Here is an 18,424-nt window from a genome sequence, read left to right on the forward strand (position 1 = left end):
TCACACACACACACAGACCCAGACGGACGTATTTCGTGGGGAATGAGTATGGGGGCATCAGCAGAACTCCGAGCCAGTGTCACCTCATGACCGGGAGAAGGGAGAGACAGAGACACAGAGTTACAGATGAAAAGGGAGAGAGTGAGAGAGAGACAACCAGTCACAGTCAGACAGATGAAACAATGAGGGCAATGGAGGGATAAACAGTTGACATCATTGTTCCAGAAAAATCAGCGTGCAGGCAGAATCCCTGTGCAAGTGTGCATGGGAGGTTATGGAGGGGATGGGGATGCAGAGGACGTGAACAGAGACAGAGCCGTGGTGGGATGGGAGGGACAGGCCTATAAATGCAGTGCAGGAGAGCACAGCAGCAGCCATCTCAAACCAAGTCAAACCAAGACTCAGCCTCACAAATACCCATCGTTTTTTTGTCTCTCCTGGAATCTCATCATGGATATCCCCATACAGTATCAATGGTACCGTCGAGCCCTCCCGCGGCTGTCTGACCACTCCTTGGCAGAACCCCTCACTGACTGGCCCCTGATCTGGCCTTTTTCTTGGTCCTTCCCCTGGATGCGCCCTTCCTTCATGCGCTGGTTCAACTGGCCCGACAATGGACAGAGTGAGGTAACGTGAAATTCAGCTGTGCCCTAACAGTAATATAATTGTCTTGTGAAATGGCTGCTATCTGAAAACTTAACACCAATATTATTTCTGATGCTACTTCACAGAATCAGTGATAATTATGAATATACTGTGGTGTGTATAATGTGATTTGACAGACCATTGAAAAGTCAATCTTTAATCTGTGAGATTTGTTTTGATGATTTTACATTACTGAGTCAGTGGGTTTTATGCCCAGCTGAGTCATTTCTCAGTACTGCTCCTAACAGCTGTACTGTCTGTATAGATGCGCATGGAAAAGGATCGCTTTGTCATTTATCTGGATGTGAAGCACTTCTCCCCTGACGAGCTGTCTGTCAATGTCAGTGACGAGTTCATCACAATACACGCCAAACATGAAGACAGACAGGTCAGAGGGACCACAGAGCTCTGCAGAAACAGTCAAACAAAATTGGCGATTTAGTGACATTTTGACATTTTGCTGATGTGCTGACTAACTCTCTTTCCAGGATGATCACGGCTTTGTGTCAAGAGAGTTTCTGAGGAAGTACAGGCTTCCTGCCGGGGTGTCAAGTTCTGATGTTACCTCCAATCTGTCATTGGATGGCGTGCTGACAATCACAGCACCTCGGTCATCTCCCGGCCTAGAGCGCAGTATTCCTATTTCCTGTGAAGACGGAACGGAACGGAAACAGAAAATGTAGAGTAGAGCCTGACACTGTTCCACTACTAACCCAAAGCGCTACCTGTTTTTATATTTAACCTGTCATAGTTTTGTAGGGGTTTCAGTACACATATAGGTTGGGCATACATGTCAAGATGTCTATCAGTGCCTTCTGATCATGCCTTCTACTAAACCAGTACCTAACTCCTAACTCCCTATTATCCTGAACTCTCAGCAGCACAATGGTGCTTTAAAACCAAAGACTAATGTGTTGAGGCAATATAACAGAGTCTAGTTGACAGCACATTTACATTTTTCATTGACACACTGTAGTGAGTTGCTGGATAATGAACTCCTGAGAGTTAATTTCTCTATAAAAAGCCTGCAGAGTCATTCTTTTACCCTTGCCTCTGTGTCCAAAATACACCACTGTGTATGTAAACATCAAGGACATCATAATTTGAAAGGCCCTGCACTTTAGTGACAAAATTGTAAGCATTTGTTACATTGAACCTAACCTAGGTTGCAGCTCCTATTAGTTTTAACAGCAAATGCTAAAAAGTCAATTTAAGGGAGTGGAAATGTAAAAAATCTTCCTCTCAAAATTGTCCACTTAAGATGGTAACGGACTGAAATTATTAAACTTAACTGTATCTATAGTACACAGTACTGTCAGAGTTGGAATGAGTAAGATACCAAATGTGCTCTGTTTATTCTTTGAGAACAGTGTTGGTTTCTGTATGTGTAAGGAGGAAGGAGTTCTCTGGAGGCATATGCAGACATTTTTAGTTTGTTCACTAAAAAAAAGCCACCAAAGGACTTGGGACCAGGTGTGTACTCTGTTGAGAGGAAGGAAAAGGTTGAATGAGTAGGAGGGAACATAGTGGGCAAGGGAGGAACTGATGTTTGCAAACAGACAGTTTTTATCACTGGGCTCCTTTTCCACTGGGGAGCATGGCCTCTGAGCTGCTAAGGATAATGTGTGCATGCGTATGTGTGTATATGAGAGTAAGTGAATATATGCTTGTAGATGCAAGAATTACAGCACTATTATCCCTTTATATTGGCAACAACCCTCTGGCATATTAACACAGAAAATCAAAAACACCAATTAGAATAAACGTTGAAACTCAGAATCACAGACCTGTGGTGTGTTCTTTTTGTGTGTTGTTTTTCTGCTTTCAAAAGAACTTCACATAACACAGGGTGAAGGTGATATATCAAGATGAATTTGTGTGACTTAAAACAATAACCATCTCTTGTTATGTGTAGAGATTTTTATTTGTGTTTGTCAGGTCTAGGCTAGTAATTTCTTTATTATTCTAATAGCAAACATGCAAATACAGTAGTTTTAAGGCCAACACTGTTAGATCGTACCTGTGCATTCTCAGCAAACATTGCTAAAAATATTGCTTGCTGAACACATATTTCTGTGGTACATAAGCAAGGAAAAGAAGTTGTAGTGTTTGTAGTGGAGAAAAAGCATGCACAATTCCTATTTATTTCTTTAAAAATAATCACATACCTTTTAATACCTGCAAAACAGACATAAATGGAGTATTACAAAGAATGTAGACTGATAGACTTTTCTATCAATCAATAAAACAAACCAGTAAAGAGTATTAGCAGATTTTTTTTTTGTTTCAGAACTTTGAAATCATGATTTTGAAATCTGATTACATCCTACAAACATTTTTGCTATGTAGAGCTGCTGTCTCCTAAAATTGCAGATTATCAGCAGTGTTGATATACATATATACTGTCAACAGTGTGTGTAAGATTGTATGATAAAGTTATCATGTAGTTGACAAGACGGTTGTTCTCTTTACTGATAAAGGCATCATCAGTAACAGTAGAAGTCCCATTTCTGGAAACACGGAGAGAGGCAGAATTAGGAAAAAGCATCATATAATGCATACGTGTGCCAGTGCATGTGTGTGTGTGTGTGTTCACCTACAGTAGTTGTGACTTCAGTGTCGGCTGGCATGATAGGATGCATCTCCTCCACTACGCTGCTGGGGAAGTGGCCAAGGCGAGCCTCCTGTTGTCCGTAATACGAGTCTTGTACCTGCAAACAGGTGATATAGACAAAAGTTGTTGACAGCATCGCTGTTGAGAGGTGAATGTTAGTGCTGCACATGGATATGTCACGTCCTCATGACCTTTTTAAGGTCTTTGTTTTACTCACGGTGCCGGCCCAGAAGAGGTTCCCTCTGTCTTTCAGCATTGCATAGACGTAGACAAGCTGCCCCTGTCTGATGGGGATGAACCTGCAGTCTCCAGGGTAGTAGTCCTGCAATGCGCGAGCTATCAAGATAGGGTCTGAGCAGGAATAAAGAAGGAGAATGACGTGAGTTGGTGAAGGAAAAAGGACTGCATGAGTATCATTATTTCAGTTCTACAGACAGTTGTATAATATGATTACAGCACCATTTACTAAGCGCAGTAGTGACTAGCAGTGAAAGAAAGTGTGCTACTTACGGCTGCATTCAGAGTCGGCGCAGAGTTTCTTGTCAGAAAGTTTAGGCATCTGCCTTCCAGCTTCAGAGGTAGGCAGCAAAAGCCACACTGAAAGAGCAAGCCAGAGTTTGTGAGGCATATCTGCATGTGAACGCAGCCACTGATCCAATGGACTTATTTCACGCTTGGTGAGAGTCTACTGGGCTTTTTTGTAATGACAACAGTCCCCTTTTCTACTCTCCCTTCCCCCTACCTCACTCAAACACACAGACAGACAGACAGACACACACACACACACACACACACACACACATACACACACACACACAGAGCTCCTTTCAAAACCTCCAAACAGGTAAACAGGATGGGGTATGAGGAGGTGGAGGGGCCAGATTAAACAGACTCGGGCTTGTCTCCTGGCCTTCACTTGCATTTCTCACTCTGTGTCACCCCCGCTAATACAGCAGAGTGGCAGACTTTGCAACAACACATTCCTCAGTTAATAGATGTTTTCCCTACCTTATTCAGCCACTAGATGTCAGAGCAATGACTATCTTCCTGCAAACACACTACTGTTCCCGTCTTCCCTGCTCTGCCTCCTTCTGTTTGCTCCCTTTACCTTTTTAACTTAGGAGGTGGAGCCACTGGCCATATTTAAATGCTGTATGTTTCCACTGCCAAGGAAACCAGCTGAGCCTCTCTTGTGCAAACACTCCCAAACACATACACACACACACACACACACACTCACCAAACAGGAAGACTATACCTGCTCGGTGCGAGTTGGCTGCGAACCGTCAGGTAAGACAGACATAATTTTTGTTTCTTTGGAATCAGGTGGAACAAGAGTTAAGAAAGACTGTCATTTCTCATAATAAAAACAAATAATGTTAAGTTTAGAAGGAGTTCTTCACTTTGCTTTTCAATGATTTTAAGCAGGATGACAGCATGGTTTTATGACAGCGAGAGGTGTTACTGTAGCAGGTGAGAAGACAGATGGTGACATCAGGGCCTATAGACAGAAATGACAGGGGAGACTGAGACTTCAGATTGAATTTTAGTTTGAATAGACATAATTCTGCAGTGACTGGAAATAACAGTATGTGGTCCAAACATCTTATCAAGCCTTATTTAGGACTTATTTTAGGATTTAGCAGGTGGTGATTTGGCTAATAATGTTTACTTTGGAGACTGTTCTGAGAACAGTCAAGACTTTGTTGTATTTGTAAAAAACAGTGGAACACAATGCCTTTGGAATTTAGGGAGGGGAGCAGAACAAAGATAACAGTGGGGTTGGTATTTCGGTCAGAGTAACAAAAGCGCCTGTCAGACAAAAGACCTCCTCAAAGGCCATGTGAGATAATATTACTAGAAAACAACTTGTCTGATTTTCACACGTCATCATATACGTCCTGAATTCTACAGTTATAGTTAATGAATGTGTTTGTAGTGGCTTCCTGTGTGATCAAAGGTCTTTTTCTTTCCCACAGAGTCATCTGCGAAGAAGTGAAAAGAGGGTACCAGGGTCAGGACCACAGTCCCCACAGTGGGGAACAAGTTTGGCGCAGACATATTGGATTACAAAATCCACTCAAACCACTCCAGACCAGACTCCAGACCTTCAAGATACAGAAAAGGGTTCCTGATCGTACAAACAAAAAAATCATGCCTGTCCACCCGATCACCTGTATGAGTGTGGATCCCAAGACCTGGGATGATGCTTTCTAATTGAGTCCTACAAACCTGCAACTGTCAACCATGTTCACACCCAGGAAAAACAGTCTTCCCTCCCCTAGTCTGGAGGACTCCTTCTTCCCTCTGTCCTCATCCTCCTCGGTGTCTCTCTCCTTTGCTATCCCTTCATCTACATCTTCTCCTGGTAGCATTGATGGAGGGATAGAGACAGATTTGATACTCGCCGCAGAGCTTGGACAGGCTTTACTGGAGAAGAATGAGGAACTGGCGGCCTCTCTGGAACAGAGGGAGAAGGAGATTGAGGTAAAGATTAAGCTGTTGTAAATAGGGTTTTTTTTCTAAACTAAACTGAACTTTCTAACATTAATAAAAACTGTAGTGAGGTGGGAACAGTTGAACCACTGAAATGTTTTTACAACAAACAAGCAAACTGCATCTGAGCAATTCTAGGTTGCAGTACAGTCATTATAAATGTGGAAACGCTGCCGGTTTTCTGTAAGTATTTTTCCTGTAAGTTACACATCATTACACTGAGGGTATAAATCCGTCCCTGATATAAAGTGAAAACGAACAGGGTAAGCCTACTTTTATGAAAGACAAGAAAAGCACAAGTTTTAATACTAAAATGAATAATGGTTGAATTCCATTTAGCTGCTTCCGTTTCAAAGTCCTGGTATTGTGCTTGCTGCTTCACTGTCACACATGTCTAACTGGGACGCATTGATAGAGCAGAGCCATTGTTAGTGTTATTAGTATTATCACCTGTGACCTATAATTTCACTTCACACACAAAGTAACAAGAGCACAGAAATAATTTCAGTATCTGACATTTTCATTTTGTGTCAGTTAATGCTGTGTTTAATGTCTCAGGCTTTACAGCAGGAGAAGCATGTTCTTCAGAGGAGGCTGGAGATGAATGAACTGGCATCTGGTCAGAAAGAGTCAGAGCTGACGGCAGATTTAGCCGCCTTGAGGACTGAGCTGGAGCGACACCACAGCCAAGGGAGAGACCGAAGAAGAGATGAGAGTGAACAGCTGACTCAGTTAGCCAATCATAACCAACGATTGGTGGAGCAGCTGGCAGAGGTCAGTTTGAATGGGAAGACTTGAGAGACATTAACTCACCAGTTCTGATTGTGTTGTAATGATGTTAGAATGAACAGAATCTGGGTGTATATGTGTTTGTGTGTGAGAATCGTCTGCATTTGTGTGGTGTCACGTCACAGTCAAACAATTAGGAACAATGCAGACTAGCAGGTTTAGTGAGTCCTACCCTTGTCACTCAGTGAATAAAAGCCTTTCTCTACTTTTCTATCTCCCTCCCTTCTAGGCTGTAACACTGGAACACTCCTTGAGGACTGAGCTTCGTTCCCTGAGAGAAGAGATGGAAGAATCGTCTTTTAGCCGAAATATCAGCTTCACACAGATAGAGAATATTCAAGCAGAGGTATAAGATGATTTACTTGGTTTGCACAAAAGGCATTAAATTTCAAACATGGCCAAATAGTATGAAATTATAATACAGTAAGAAAGCTGTTTTTAATGTAGTGTCCAAGTCCTGTAAAAGAATTATCCTCCTGAGATCGGGCAATTCATTTTTGTCCTCTGTGGGGGACACAAGTCTGAGACCCCTAGGTCAAAATATCATTTACAGAATCTATCTCAATCGTACTGTCCTTTTAAGTGGACATCCTGGGCTTTCTTGTGATGCCTCAGTTGTGGGGTTGTGGCCAACACAACAAAGGCACTGTCTTTTCAAAGTGGCAGGAATTCCAACTTCCACATTTTATGGCAATAAGAGAGATAAGTCATTGATTTTTTTACAGATATCATTACAGATATCATTTTTTTCTTTAATATCAAATTCTTAACTTCAATTTAGTAAGATTTTTTTTAAAGGCACAATAATTTTAACCCGTTCAAAACACATTTTTGATTCAATGTCCTTTGTAGAGGACATCCGGACTTACCAACCCCAATTTTTAAGATATTAGTTAGACTGAGTAGTTTTAATTAATTTTGTTACATAAAAAAACAAACAAACAAAAAAAACATGTTCACGCCTTTGGGATTACATTGTAGCCCTGATTTGCTAGCTGGCATCTTTCATCTTTCATCAATGTGTTTGAAAAAAATTTTTTTTTTGGAAAAGTAGAGAGCACAGGCCAGAATGGGAGAGATGCAGAGAGCACAGGCTGAAGGGCTGTGAGAACGTTCAATTTTGTACCAACATATCTTTGTTTACTAAGGCCATGCAAAAACACCAAACACCAAAAGCTGAGAAGAAGATCACAACTATAAGTGATACTGAGGTTAAAGGGCAGTTTCTATGTTTCCCTCCTTCCTGTACAGAACAGAGTCTTGCTGGAGCGGCTGTCGCACATGGAGACCCAACTGAAAGCTTCACAGGAGTACAGTGACAGACTCCGCGTGGAGAGAGAGGGACTGAGAGAGAGAGTGTCAGGACTCCAGATGAAACTGAGAGAGAAAGAAGCAGAGGTGAGGATCAACAACTGATTGGTATTTAAAGATGAAGCCTGAGGGAACAGGAAGAGAATCACATGATGCAGGAGATATGACTCATCACTAACAGAAGTCACTAACATGACTAGTTTTAAGCTCTTGGTCTATGTGTGTGTCTGTGCTTGTACCTGTATCTCACTGCGTGTGTGTTTGTGTGTGCATATGTAGATAGAGCAGGAGCAGGGAGTGGTGTTTGAGTTGCGTACCTTGAATCGCTCTCTACAGCAAAAAACCCTGAGCCTGGGAGAAGAGAGCATCCTGGACTGTGCTCACACACAACCTTTGTCTCTGCTTAGTGAAATTCAGCAGTCACAGGTACACACAGAGACAAGTGCAACACACTGGCAACTGCACACAACAGGCGCACAACAACTTCACAGTCTAACTTTTGCTCATGTGCACTAATTCTGACCCTGTACTCACGTCCTTCCTTTGATAGTTTAATACTAACAGGTCTCAGAAATTCCCAATCCCCTTTGTAGCCAAATTCGCATCAAAAGCACAAAAACCTTCAAATAAGTGTTTTGACCGTACTTGTTTTTCTATCTGTGGTGTTGTCTCATGCTAACCAGGCTAAAGAGGCTCTTCTAGCTCACTCCACAGTCCTGCAAGCAAGAGATGAAGAGATCCAAGCACTCAAAGAGGAGGTCTGTTGAACTGTGTAATATACAGTATAACCACCCATATACACTATTAACACAATTTAACATGGAAATTGACCTGAGTAGGTGAAAAAGAGTGAGTTGTTGATGGTTTCGATTTTAGTAGGTTACAAATACTTGAAATGGGTGAAAATTGTTGCTACCCTGTATAGGAATAGAAAAAAAAAACTATTTGTTCTGTTTGCTGTTTAAATTCAAAACATCTGCATCTTTTTTTCACACCTTGCAGCTAAAATCTCAGCGAGAAGAGCTGGAGACTTTACAGGAAGAAATCAAGCCATTTAGAGGCAGTCCTGAAAAGCCAAGCTACAGGTAATGTTACACAACAAAACATTTGTTGATTTGATTGAATTACTTTCACTTGAAACCACAGTGATATATGTCTTGCTCATCCTCGTATCAACTTTCAGTTCCTTAGAGAACGAGTTGGTCACGGTGCGCCAGGAGAAAGAAACGCTAACTCAGCAGCTTCTCAATACCATCAAACACAAGGTGGCACTGTCTCAAGAGCTGGATGCCTGGCAGGTGGGTCTTTATGCAGGGATAAAATTCAAATTTATACCTTTTGGCAACACTCTGGAAATAGCAGAGTGTAAAGGTTGATTATTTCCCATCTGAACCTTTCATCTTATTGCAGGAGGATATGCGGTTGGTGATCAATCAGCAGGTGCAGCAAAGGGAGGAGGAAAGAGAGAAGGAAAAAGAGCGAGAGAAAGACAACAAACTAGGACTCCAAAGAAGCAAATCTTTGAGAGTGAAGGGAGAAGGAGGAAAAGGTTTCTTCTCTTTTTTCAGAGACAAATAGCGGAGAATTGGCAGTGGTTTAAACAGACTGAGTATCAGCCCTCATCTTTGCCCCTGTGAGCTCATGTTGCCAGAAAATGTACTGTTATCAGAATCAACAAGTCAAATGTTTACAGACCTCATATTTGAATATATTTTAATATATTTGTATATAAAGTATATGGATGTACAGTAACAGTACATCAGTAATTAGAGTTTTTAGGATTTTTATATTAAAAAGATAAAACCAACACAGAGTCTCTACTGGGTATTTTACTTTATTACTTAATCTGTTGGTTGTTTTGCAGTATTTTTAAGCTGCAAGTGTTTTTGGTCAGAGAAATAAATACTATAGGTATGTCAACAGCCACATGTAGACAGAATGATTGCCTACAAAGTTTGTAAGAGCAGTGCAAACTAACATGAAGATGCCAGTTTTAAAATATTTCACATTTCACTTTCTGCCTGAATGCACTTTGAGGCAAAGAAAGATGGTAAGCAACAAACATATATTATGGCTTTATAAAGTTGTATGGTGAACATATTAACAAGCCACACATGGAGCAACACATTCATTTGGTGTCTCTGGTGTTTCTGGCCACCCGTGAAATGTCCAGCTTTTACCTTCCTTTTAGCTTAGTTTTGGTCTCTAACCATACCTGAGAAAAACACCTGGCTCTTTAGTTTGCTTGATGCTAAACTATCTACAGTAAAAATCAAAACAATGAGTTAAAGGAGGCTAAAAAGCAGCTTAGTGCTGAGGGTAAGTTAAGTTATGTGGCCATTTCCTGTTGTTTTGTCAGTGTGTGTGACCCATTTCATATTACATGTAGTCACTTTAAAACTATACTACACAATGAATGCACAGTGCTAAGCCAATATAATATGTTCACACAAATATTAGTACACTAAAAAAACAGTTCAACTATAGTAGAAATAACATCTTTATTAAACTAAGTCCAAAAAGACAGTCATTCCCTTCCACTTCTTTCCATGCTTATATTACATAATGTATAAATAATACATATGCAACATTTCATAATGTTTAACAGGACTGGCAATGCCCAGAAGCAGCGTGAATAGTGCAGGTTGCATACAGGTCAGTGTTTCCACAAGCCTTCATCTATATATATACATACAGTACAGTCCTGGCTCAGCAGAGTTAGTGCACAGCCACTCACATCCCTCAGTTGGGTTTAGTTTATATGGTGCAGCACCTTTTCTTTAAGAGTCAAAGGGCTACTTCGTGTGTAGAGCTCCCACATACGTTTATAAGCTGGCAAACAAAAGATGACAATGAAACTCAAAAGCATACACACACTTTTAGGGATCATACTGGTGTTTTAGCATGATGTCATCCATTTACTAAAACTCACACAGAGCGGACATAACTGGGGACCAGTTTGTTTCTAGATTGATAAACATGGTTAAAAATCATCTCAGAAACTTGCTTGAGATAATGAATCAGTGGACATTTAATCAGCTGTTAGTACCGTGTGGTAATGCTGGGCGCAGCAACTGTTTCAAACCATATCCACATTGGTGTCAAGCAATTGGAAGCTCCAGCCTCAATTCAAGATATAGGAAACAGATGCCAAAAAGTGTTGCAATGATGAGCTATGCTGTTTGCAAGAATTGATTTTTAAATGATGGCTGCCTGCAGGATGGGAAAAGTCATATTAGTCAGTATTAATTTTACAAACAACAATGTGTTGTAGAAAATGGCAGGCAGATCAGGTAAACATAAATTCTAGTAAATGGGTTAAACATGAAAAACCCTTTTATCTTTTAATGTTATCTATATCCATAAAGTTTCTTTACAACTACTTACAGTACAAAACATTTATTTACTTGCAGTTTACAGTACAGTATGCCTCTTATCCTTTCTGTTTCCATGGTCCAGAAGGTGATGTACAGTCTGGTTTCAGGGAGACAATAACTTATCTCAAGTCAGTTGTGCCCCTCAAAATGTTGATCCAGTCTTCCTGTGTAATCCTATTGTCACCCAATCAGAAAACATCACCTCCATTTTGAGAGGTAGGTTGCAAGATGAGATGCATCGATTTAAGGGAAAATTTTGGGCTTCAACACCCAAAAAAAATCCACCATACTCAGGCGGTTCCAAATGTTTTACTGAGGCTGATAAACCTTAGAAGAGCAGGTCATTATGAAGTCTCTAGTCTCTGGACGGTTGTCCTGACAGTTAGTTGTAATATCAGCAGGAGGATTATCCCACATTGACACCTAGGCCCACTTGCAGCTTGTCACCTCTGTGATTTACAAAGGCACCCATAATCAGGGTGGCAGGGAGCGGGGTCAGGCGCTTCTCCAACACGCCTCCTATTATACACCGACTGTTTATCATACCTGGATATACACACAGAAAAAAAAGTCTCTGTATGATGTGTCTGAATAGTTTTCATAGTTAGGACAGTTTTCATCAAGCGTGACATCTGAAAGAAATTTACCTCGAAATACCATGTTGGCCTCTGGGAGTTCCATCTGATACCCGAACGAGGTTGTGGTCTCCTGCGTCCTGGTACTGGCCTCAAACTCCACTCCAACTTGGATCTGGTGAGTGCGCACATATGTGTTTTTGCAATACGCACTAAAGTATATGTCGTGTTTACACAGTATGGTGGTATTTGCTGTACCTGTTTGTTGGCTCGGTGGTAGTAGCTGGCATGGGCACCTCCTTTCCCAGCATTCAGAGTCGCCACCCAATTTGGTCCTGCATGAAGAGAAAGTGAAATGCTGCTGCTACATCAACCAAATCATATCAGAGAGTATACCATCTATATCAAATCAGGTGTTTAAAGCAGAATTGACAAATAAAAACCAAATCTCACGCGAGTACTGTCCAGCCAAAGTAAGAATTCCTCCTTCCTCTGCTCGTCCCCGATGGTAGACCAGCTCCCCTCCTAACACAAGTCCAGAAGACACACTCTGCAGGAAGTGTGCCACAAGGATAACTGTTCCAGAGAAACAATACAGATACATAGTAGATTAGACTAGGTAAGATACTAAGGACATGGTTCTAAAAAACTAATATGAATATATCATGTACTACATGATTTCTCCAACCATATCAATCAACACTGATATGTTTGCTTGTGTCTTTGTAAATGCAAGTGCAAAATATTGTCACTTAATTAAATGCTGAGGTGAGATTCTAATCTTTCCAACTGTCATTTATCACCTGACTCTCTGAGGATGTCTGGGTTGGCTACTGTCACAGCAGCTGTGAAGTCGTTCCCCCTGTACTCAGTCTCAAACTGCCACGTTACGAACTGGGACTGCTGAGTCTAAAACACAGTCACAAAGAATTTAAATGCTGAGCTGTTTGCTGAAACGAGCATTCATTTTGTGTAAAATAGCTGAATTTTATGAAGACAGTGACTGAATGTGGGATGGTGTGGATGGATATACGGAAAGAGATGGACATTAGGACCTCACCTGGAACACTGTTCTGGCTCGTACACGCTCAGAGAGGTGCAGCAGAGCATGAGCGTTCAGGCTACCTGAAGAGTCCATTTCACCGATCAGTGCTGGGGCATCCTAAAATGTGAGAAAGGTCAAAAAGGCAGCGTCTCTGTCTGTTTTCCAATGTACCAACTAAAACCATTAATGATAAAGCAGTGGTAACAAGTTTATCATATGATGACTTGTGACTGACCTTGTCTTTGCTGTAATCGTCAGACTGCAGATGCTCCACGTGGAATCGATAGTACGAAGGACTAACAGCACTGAGATGTAGAGTGTGACTGACCTGGTTGCGAACATTTGCGTCAAGTTAAACATCAGGCGTTGTAATAATTTAATATGTAAGAGATTTATTTTCATGCAACAGTTGGGGAAGAGTCACCTTGAAGAAGCTGCTCAGAGTTTTATTGACGATCATCTTAACACCCTCAATCTGTTGAGGGAAAACATCTGAGGAGACAGGAAGAAGAACACTCACTTTAATTTGACTCAATCTGACCTTTGGTGCATTTACAAGAACTGTAATCATCTGAATATTCCCCAATTCTGATAGTGTTTGATTTCAGATCTACTTTCATTTCAGTTTCATTTATTGATTAAGGAATTATGTATATAATTATGTGTAACAAATATTCTACTAGAGAAACATTATTACTGGGTAACTAAAACTGTTATTTACACAGTTACAGTAGGATAAATATATATTTTACATATTGTTTTGGGAGAGCAAATTGCATGTAAACTTTGGGGTGAATGTAAACTTATTCAATGTTCTGTCGGTGCAATATTACCATTGCTTTTGCCACAGCTGACAGCCAATGTACTATTAAGAAGATGATGACTTTCTGCACCATGCATTCAACTGTGTAATCACTTTTTTCAGTGTACTGCCTGCTCCATGGTCAGTAACTCTTTAACCCTGGTGTGCAATCTTCAGTTCTTGCTCTTGTCAGAAATACCTTTGCAGCTCCTGTGGAGAGAGTGAAAGCTTCCTGGGTTGGGTAGGCGGCCATCTCTCCTCTCCCAGCGTGGTGGACTGTCCCAGTGAGCAGGATGACCGTCCCAGCGGGAAGGTGGGGGGTCCGTGGAGAAAGGCCAGTTGTGATGGCCCGGACCGGAAGACAAAGCCAGGACGCTGCCCATGTGGGCGCAACACTTCCTACGAGACATCAAAGATACAAAGAACAGATTTATGATGATCACTTGCTGCTGTATCTGAAATGCATGCCTTGAAATAAAATTTAAAGAGAAAAAATGTCCTCGGATTTTTACCAAGGCTTGAACCTGACATCTGTCGCACAATCTCTATATGTAATATATACACAGTTATCCATATGTTAAAGGCATCAAAGATGCAAACAAAATTAAAACTTTTATTTTTACATTTATTTTGCTAGCTCTTTAATTTGGGTTATACTGGATTTGAAACTTTAATTACAGGGATGATTACAACTATGTGCACCATGCCAGGCTGCCTGCTGTTTTCATGTGCAGGTGCAGCAAACCCGTTAGCTAGCATGACCTTAGCATCAGCAAAAACAGATGCATGTTGTTTTACTACCTACGTCCGATGTGTTCAAGAGACCTTAAAATCCCGAGCGGAACTGAGAATTGCACATCAGATAGACTGTCAGGTGGATTTTCTTCTTTTAAAAAAACGACTATTATGCAAAGGCAAGTGATGCCGGGATCAACTGATGCTGCAAATAGCTCCCTCCTCCAGATGTGATGCGCCGCCCTGCAAGTACGTCCCTCTGAAAACATGAGTTAAATCAGGGTGGTCTGGGAAATTACTCTCTCACATTTGAATACATTAAACTGGCAACTCAGTGGTAATACTATAAAAAAAATAAGAAGTATACGTTTCAACTTACATAATTTTAACTTAATATAATTTGGGGTTTTTTTGTATTTTTTGTTTTGACTTTGGGCTTCGAGAGCTCGGGTAAATGGCGCAACGTTCCTCAAATGTTAGTTTCATGTCGGACCACTGTATGTGCGACACCGCGTCGAACGCAAGCTGCTACAGGTGAGATGATATTATTCGGCTTTCATGTGCTGCAGCGCCGAACAGAACGGGAGAAGGTCAAAGGCTTTATTTTCACGGAACAGTCCGTATAGTTTGTGCTTTTGTTTGTTTGTTTGTTTTTACCTGGACCAGCATTAAACACGAGATACGGACATTACTTACCACAAATATGTGCTTATTACGATTATTACGACCGTGAGGAAGACTGACGGCGGTCACTGTCGGTCAAACGCGCATCTTTATTTCGCTTCTAGCGGTACAAGAGGTGGAGAAGGTTTTTTTCTCTTTTTTTGAGGGGGGGATCCTCTCGGGGAATTGAGTTTTTCTGTGTCGCCACATTGCTGGGTGGATCGGATATGTCTCCTTCACGGTCCATATTGTTGGTGGGAGAAGGGAACTTCTCGTTTTCTGCGTCCATGAGCCAGAGATACGCTGAAACAGAGACCAGCATAACGGCCACTTGTCTGCAGCCTCAAGATGAGGCACTGCGGCATGAAGGTGCAGCCAGTAACGTTCAGATCATCAAGGACACAGGTACATGTTTGTGCGTACTTTCACAAGTGTTCTCAGCAGCATTTTACTTTGCTACGTTTTCCCCCCTTATTTATATTATTTGTTATTTAGGTGGAACCGTGCTTTTTGGGGTGGACTGCACAAAGCTGGGGGAATGTGCCTCTCTGCAGGGCCGTGTCTTTGACCGTGTGGTGTTCAACTTTCCCCACTGCGGCAGAAAGAGTGGTGTGAAAAAGAACAGAGAACTTCTCAAAAACTTTTTTCTCAGGTATAACTGCACCTTTTCCTGCATTCCCTACTGTTGGATTTCTCTTAAGCAGCCGCCATTCATACCTGCAGGTATAATGTCAGCCAATGTAAACAGCATTATACATTTATTTGTGAATGTTTTCTGTCGAAGAAGAACAGATCTCTCTCGAAAATGAGATTTGGAATCTCAGTGGGACCTTACATACTTTATGAATTGAAAAAGTTCCCAACATCTTTTCTGTGACAGTATCCTGAATACTTGAAATTCATTTTTCTTTCCCTCCAGTTGTGTTCAGGTGTTGGCTGAAGATGGGGAGGTTCATGTTTCCTTGTGCAGCGGACAGGGTGGGACACCAGCGGACCAGCCAAGGCGGGAGTGGCACAACAGCTGGCAAGTGGTTGCCATGGCAGCGGAAGCACACCTAATCCTTAGTGACATCCATCCTTTTGGAAGTGAAAAATACCATAACTACAAGTGCACTGGATACAGGTAAGGAGTGAAGGTGAGTGTTGCAGTGACAAATAGAAACAACTCTTTGTGCCCCTCTGTGTGTGTGTGTGCGTGCGTGTGTGTGTCTTTGTTTGATTGTGTGTTTGCATACAGCAATTGCCTAATGATGATGCTGCTGTTGTGCAGGAGCCAGGATAAGGGCTTTCATGTGGAGAACGCTTTGCTCCATGTGTTTACTCACAGCCTGCCCTACACCTCTGCTCGGATGCTTAAGGTGGAGGAGGGTGTTGAAGGGGAGAAAGTCCAGTACAACATTCCAGCTGAGCTCAGTGATTATATTTTCAGGTACAGTAGCGCAGAGGCTCTCATGTTGTTTCAGTAATAATCCACCAACGCAAAAAAAAAAGTTATATAACTACGTGCTTACTGTCTCCACTCTTTCATCAGGGAATTTCTATGCTCAGGCTCTGTCCACCCTGTCAGATTGGTGCAAGATTTTCTTCTTGAAGGACTGGCAGAGAAGTGGCCAGTCTCCATGACGACAGAGACCTTTCCCTTCCTCCTCACGGCCAAACAGCTGCAGGCGTGCTGCGGCGATATAGACAATACACACTGCTACTGGATCCACCTGCTTCAGAAAGACCTCAACTTTGACATTCATGCCTCTGCAGACAAAGAAAAAGATCAGTTGACATTTTCGGACAGTCAGGGACGAACAGACACACCAGACACTTCTGTTACCTCAGATAAAGTGGACAGGGTGAGGAGCAAAGGAGCTGAGAGCTTAAGGTCTGCATGCTCTCTTGATATTGATCCTGAGGGGGAAAGTGGTCTTTATGTGCTGCGTCCTTCGCTGTTCCCTCACATGGAAGAGCATATAACTAAAAAAGAAGAGTTTATTAACACTGCAGGGAGTCATATGGAGACAGCGGTGAATAACGAAGGAGCTGAAGCTGAAGGATATGAGAAGGAGGAGGCCAGTGGGGGCTGTAATGGTGTAACCAGCTTGTTATTTGGCATTAGTGGCCTGGTGTTCAGGAGTGTGCCTGTCAGCGTTTGGTCCCTGCCTGTCTTTCACGAGCTTCTCCTCAGAGGTGTTTTCCCGTCAGAGTGTGAGCCAATCAGATCGCTTGGACAAAGGCTGGAAGCACTGCTCGCACAGTATGGGGTCTCCCTGATTACAGAACAGGGAGGTCTGCGCCTAATGGCACAGCCGATGGGCACGGTTGGGAAGCTGTTTGCAAGCACTGCAAGTGACAATATTAGCCATATCAGCATCACTGTGTCCCTAAATTTGGACCTTCTGGCTGTGGTCCTGTTCTCCATCCCCGATTGGCGGCTGCTGTGGTCACATGACCCACGCTTCTTAAAACAGTTTGAACTTCGCCCATCACCTGGGACTTCTTTCCACCCATTTTCCCTGTTCCCTGAGCACTTCAGCTTTGACATCAGCTTCTGGACGGGGCCGACATGGGAGGAGAAGAAGTTCCACGCTGTGGTCCGAGAGGCCACACATGGGACCGTGGAGCAAGTTAAACTCATTGATACGTTCTCACATCCTGATCTGAGCCAAACCAGTTACTGCTACAGACTCATCTACCACTCACACACACATGCTCTGTCACACACACAAGCCCTCCAGTTTCACAAGCACTTGGAGTCTTTGCTTTCCTCTCGGTTGCAAGTCACCATCAGGTAGTCACATATCAGTCTCTCAGAGGAACAGGGATTTTACCTCTTAATTTTTTCAGAGCCATTATAGTCACTGGTCCAAGTTTGTCTGTGGCTGCTAAGCAAATTATAAGCATATAATCCTCAAAATTGTAGTTGAACAGTGTTTACAATAGCTGAGGCATTATTTATGGTATGTCTTGTCTAAAATGTGGTTGCAAGTCTGTGTTTATGTGTGTGTTTTAATTATCCTACATAAACCTGTTATTTAACATAAATATGTGGTCTGTCGAGAATCATTGTAAAACAGTAATAGTCATATGTGGCAACTGTTTTTGCAATAAAACAGTTCTGAAATCAGTCATCCCAGTTGTGATCGTATCTGTAACAAGCAAAGCCAGTTTATTCTTCTGATGTGATATACTTGAGTTTCTGGGAAAAGAACTGGTAGTATTTGATAGCAGATCATTTGTGGAGGTTTTATTTAAAAAGCCAAAGTATCTACATTCCTCTTATGTGTATGTGTTTCGCCTGTGTACCAAAATATATATATAAACACGCACACACACAAAGTTATTGGAGGTTTCGTCCTGGGATTACTTTTCAGGGGTATACAG

The 18,424-nt window shown here is 41.9% G+C and overlaps 5 protein-coding genes across 9 annotated transcripts; 3 read left to right on the forward strand and 2 right to left on the reverse strand.

Annotated features, from left to right (window-relative positions):
- Positions 1-390: 390 nt before the first annotated feature.
- Positions 391-2,382, forward strand: LOC121190803 (alpha-crystallin A chain-like). Its single transcript, XM_041051807.1, has 3 exons — positions 391-627; positions 911-1,033; positions 1,134-2,382. Exons 1-3 carry the CDS (start codon positions 451-453, stop codon positions 1,326-1,328), a joined length of 495 nt encoding a protein of 164 aa, XP_040907741.1. The 5' UTR covers positions 391-450; the 3' UTR covers positions 1,329-2,382.
- A 186-nt stretch (positions 2,383-2,568) lies between these two features.
- Positions 2,569-4,335, reverse strand: mia (MIA SH3 domain containing). 2 transcript variants are annotated; one of them, XM_041051867.1, is made up of 5 exons: positions 4,268-4,335; positions 3,770-3,856; positions 3,477-3,610; positions 3,246-3,356; positions 2,569-3,155 (listed from the first exon to the last, which is right to left on the reverse strand). In XM_041051867.1, the coding sequence occupies exons 2-5, from the start codon at positions 3,816-3,818 to the stop codon at positions 3,132-3,134; spliced, it is 318 nt and encodes a 105-aa protein (XP_040907801.1). In that variant the 5' UTR covers positions 3,819-3,856; positions 4,268-4,335; the 3' UTR covers positions 2,569-3,131. The 2 variants fall into 2 exon arrangements, with proteins under 2 accessions (XP_040907801.1, XP_040907799.1); XM_041051865.1 differs by lacking the exon at positions 4,268-4,335 and having other exon boundaries at positions 3,770-3,978.
- A 102-nt stretch (positions 4,336-4,437) lies between these two features.
- Positions 4,438-9,664, forward strand: bicdl2 (BICD family like cargo adaptor 2). Of its 2 annotated transcripts, XM_041050722.1 has the most exons (10): positions 4,438-4,549; positions 5,239-5,746; positions 6,314-6,529; positions 6,774-6,890; positions 7,796-7,942; positions 8,135-8,281; positions 8,539-8,613; positions 8,858-8,940; positions 9,039-9,153; positions 9,266-9,664. In XM_041050722.1, exons 2-10 carry the CDS (start codon positions 5,507-5,509, stop codon positions 9,431-9,433), a joined length of 1,308 nt encoding a protein of 435 aa, XP_040906656.1. In that variant the 5' UTR covers positions 4,438-4,549; positions 5,239-5,506; the 3' UTR covers positions 9,434-9,664. The 2 variants fall into 2 exon arrangements, with proteins under 2 accessions (XP_040906656.1, XP_040906657.1); XM_041050723.1 differs by lacking the exon at positions 8,135-8,281.
- A 739-nt stretch (positions 9,665-10,403) lies between these two features.
- Positions 10,404-14,605, reverse strand: si:dkey-71l1.1 (uncharacterized protein LOC569883 homolog). Of its 3 annotated transcripts, none has more exons than XM_041051663.1 (10): positions 14,456-14,605; positions 13,854-14,053; positions 13,277-13,344; positions 13,088-13,180; positions 12,868-12,969; positions 12,611-12,716; positions 12,261-12,383; positions 12,066-12,142; positions 11,880-11,982; positions 10,404-11,778 (listed from the first exon to the last, which is right to left on the reverse strand). In XM_041051663.1, exons 2-10 carry the CDS (start codon positions 14,035-14,037, stop codon positions 11,639-11,641), a joined length of 996 nt encoding a protein of 331 aa, XP_040907597.1. In that variant the 5' UTR covers positions 14,038-14,053; positions 14,456-14,605; the 3' UTR covers positions 10,404-11,638. The 3 variants fall into 3 exon arrangements, with proteins under 3 accessions (XP_040907597.1, XP_040907595.1, XP_040907596.1); XM_041051661.1 differs by having other exon boundaries at positions 14,460-14,583; XM_041051662.1 differs by having other exon boundaries at positions 13,854-14,049; positions 14,460-14,510.
- Positions 14,606-14,937: 332 nt separating this feature from the next.
- On the forward strand, positions 14,938-18,127 carry fdxacb1 (ferredoxin-fold anticodon binding domain containing 1). Its single transcript, XM_041050856.1, has 5 exons — positions 14,938-15,457; positions 15,548-15,704; positions 15,972-16,175; positions 16,323-16,481; positions 16,584-18,127. The coding sequence occupies exons 1-5, from the start codon at positions 15,280-15,282 to the stop codon at positions 17,833-17,835; spliced, it is 1,950 nt and encodes a 649-aa protein (XP_040906790.1). The 5' UTR covers positions 14,938-15,279; the 3' UTR covers positions 17,836-18,127.
- Positions 18,128-18,424: the final 297 nt, after the last annotated feature.

This window comes from Toxotes jaculatrix, chromosome 12, assembly GCF_017976425.1.
Source record: "Toxotes jaculatrix isolate fToxJac2 chromosome 12, fToxJac2.pri, whole genome shotgun sequence".
NCBI lineage: Eukaryota > Metazoa > Chordata > Actinopteri > Toxotidae > Toxotes > Toxotes jaculatrix.

Bases quoted from the DNA above. Each gene is read 5' to 3' on its own strand.
- LOC121190803 (XM_041051807.1), top strand. From the start codon at position 451: ATGGATATCCCCATACAGTATCAATGGTACCGTCGAGCCCTCCCGCGG. The intron at 628-910 runs GTAACGTGAAAT...CTGTCTGTATAG, and splicing joins CCGACAATGGACAGAGTGAG to ATGCGCATGGAAAAGGATCG. The intron at 1,034-1,133 runs GTCAGAGGGACC...CTCTCTTTCCAG, and splicing joins CCAAACATGAAGACAGACAG to GATGATCACGGCTTTGTGTC.
- mia (XM_041051865.1), bottom strand. From the start codon at position 3,887: ATGCCTCACAAACTCTGGCTTGCTCTTTCAGTGTGGCTTTTGCTGCCT. The intron at 3,611-3,769 runs GTAAGTAGCACA...ATTCCTGCTCAG, and splicing joins CGCCGACTCTGAATGCAGCC to ACCCTATCTTGATAGCTCGC. The intron at 3,357-3,476 runs GTGAGTAAAACA...ACCTGTTTGCAG, and splicing joins ACCTCTTCTGGGCCGGCACC to GTACAAGACTCGTATTACGG.
- bicdl2 (XM_041050722.1), top strand. From the start codon at position 5,507: ATGTTCACACCCAGGAAAAACAGTCTTCCCTCCCCTAGTCTGGAGGAC. The intron at 5,747-6,313 runs GTAAAGATTAAG...TTAATGTCTCAG, and splicing joins AGAGGGAGAAGGAGATTGAG to GCTTTACAGCAGGAGAAGCA. The intron at 6,891-7,795 runs GTATAAGATGAT...CTTCCTGTACAG, and splicing joins TAGAGAATATTCAAGCAGAG to AACAGAGTCTTGCTGGAGCG.
- si:dkey-71l1.1 (XM_041051663.1), bottom strand. From the start codon at position 14,037: ATGGGCAGCGTCCTGGCTTTGTCTTCCGGTCCGGGCCATCACAACTGG. The intron at 12,717-12,867 runs GTGAGGTCCTAA...ACTGTGTTTTAG, and splicing joins GAGCCAGAACAGTGTTCCAG to ACTCAGCAGTCCCAGTTCGT. The intron at 11,983-12,065 runs GTACAGCAAATA...CGCACTCACCAG, and splicing joins ACCACCGAGCCAACAAACAG to ATCCAAGTTGGAGTGGAGTT.
- fdxacb1 (XM_041050856.1), top strand. From the start codon at position 15,280: ATGTCTCCTTCACGGTCCATATTGTTGGTGGGAGAAGGGAACTTCTCG. The intron at 15,458-15,547 runs GTACATGTTTGT...TTTGTTATTTAG, and splicing joins TCAGATCATCAAGGACACAG to GTGGAACCGTGCTTTTTGGG. The intron at 16,176-16,322 runs GTAAGGAGTGAA...GCTGTTGTGCAG, and splicing joins TACAAGTGCACTGGATACAG to GAGCCAGGATAAGGGCTTTC.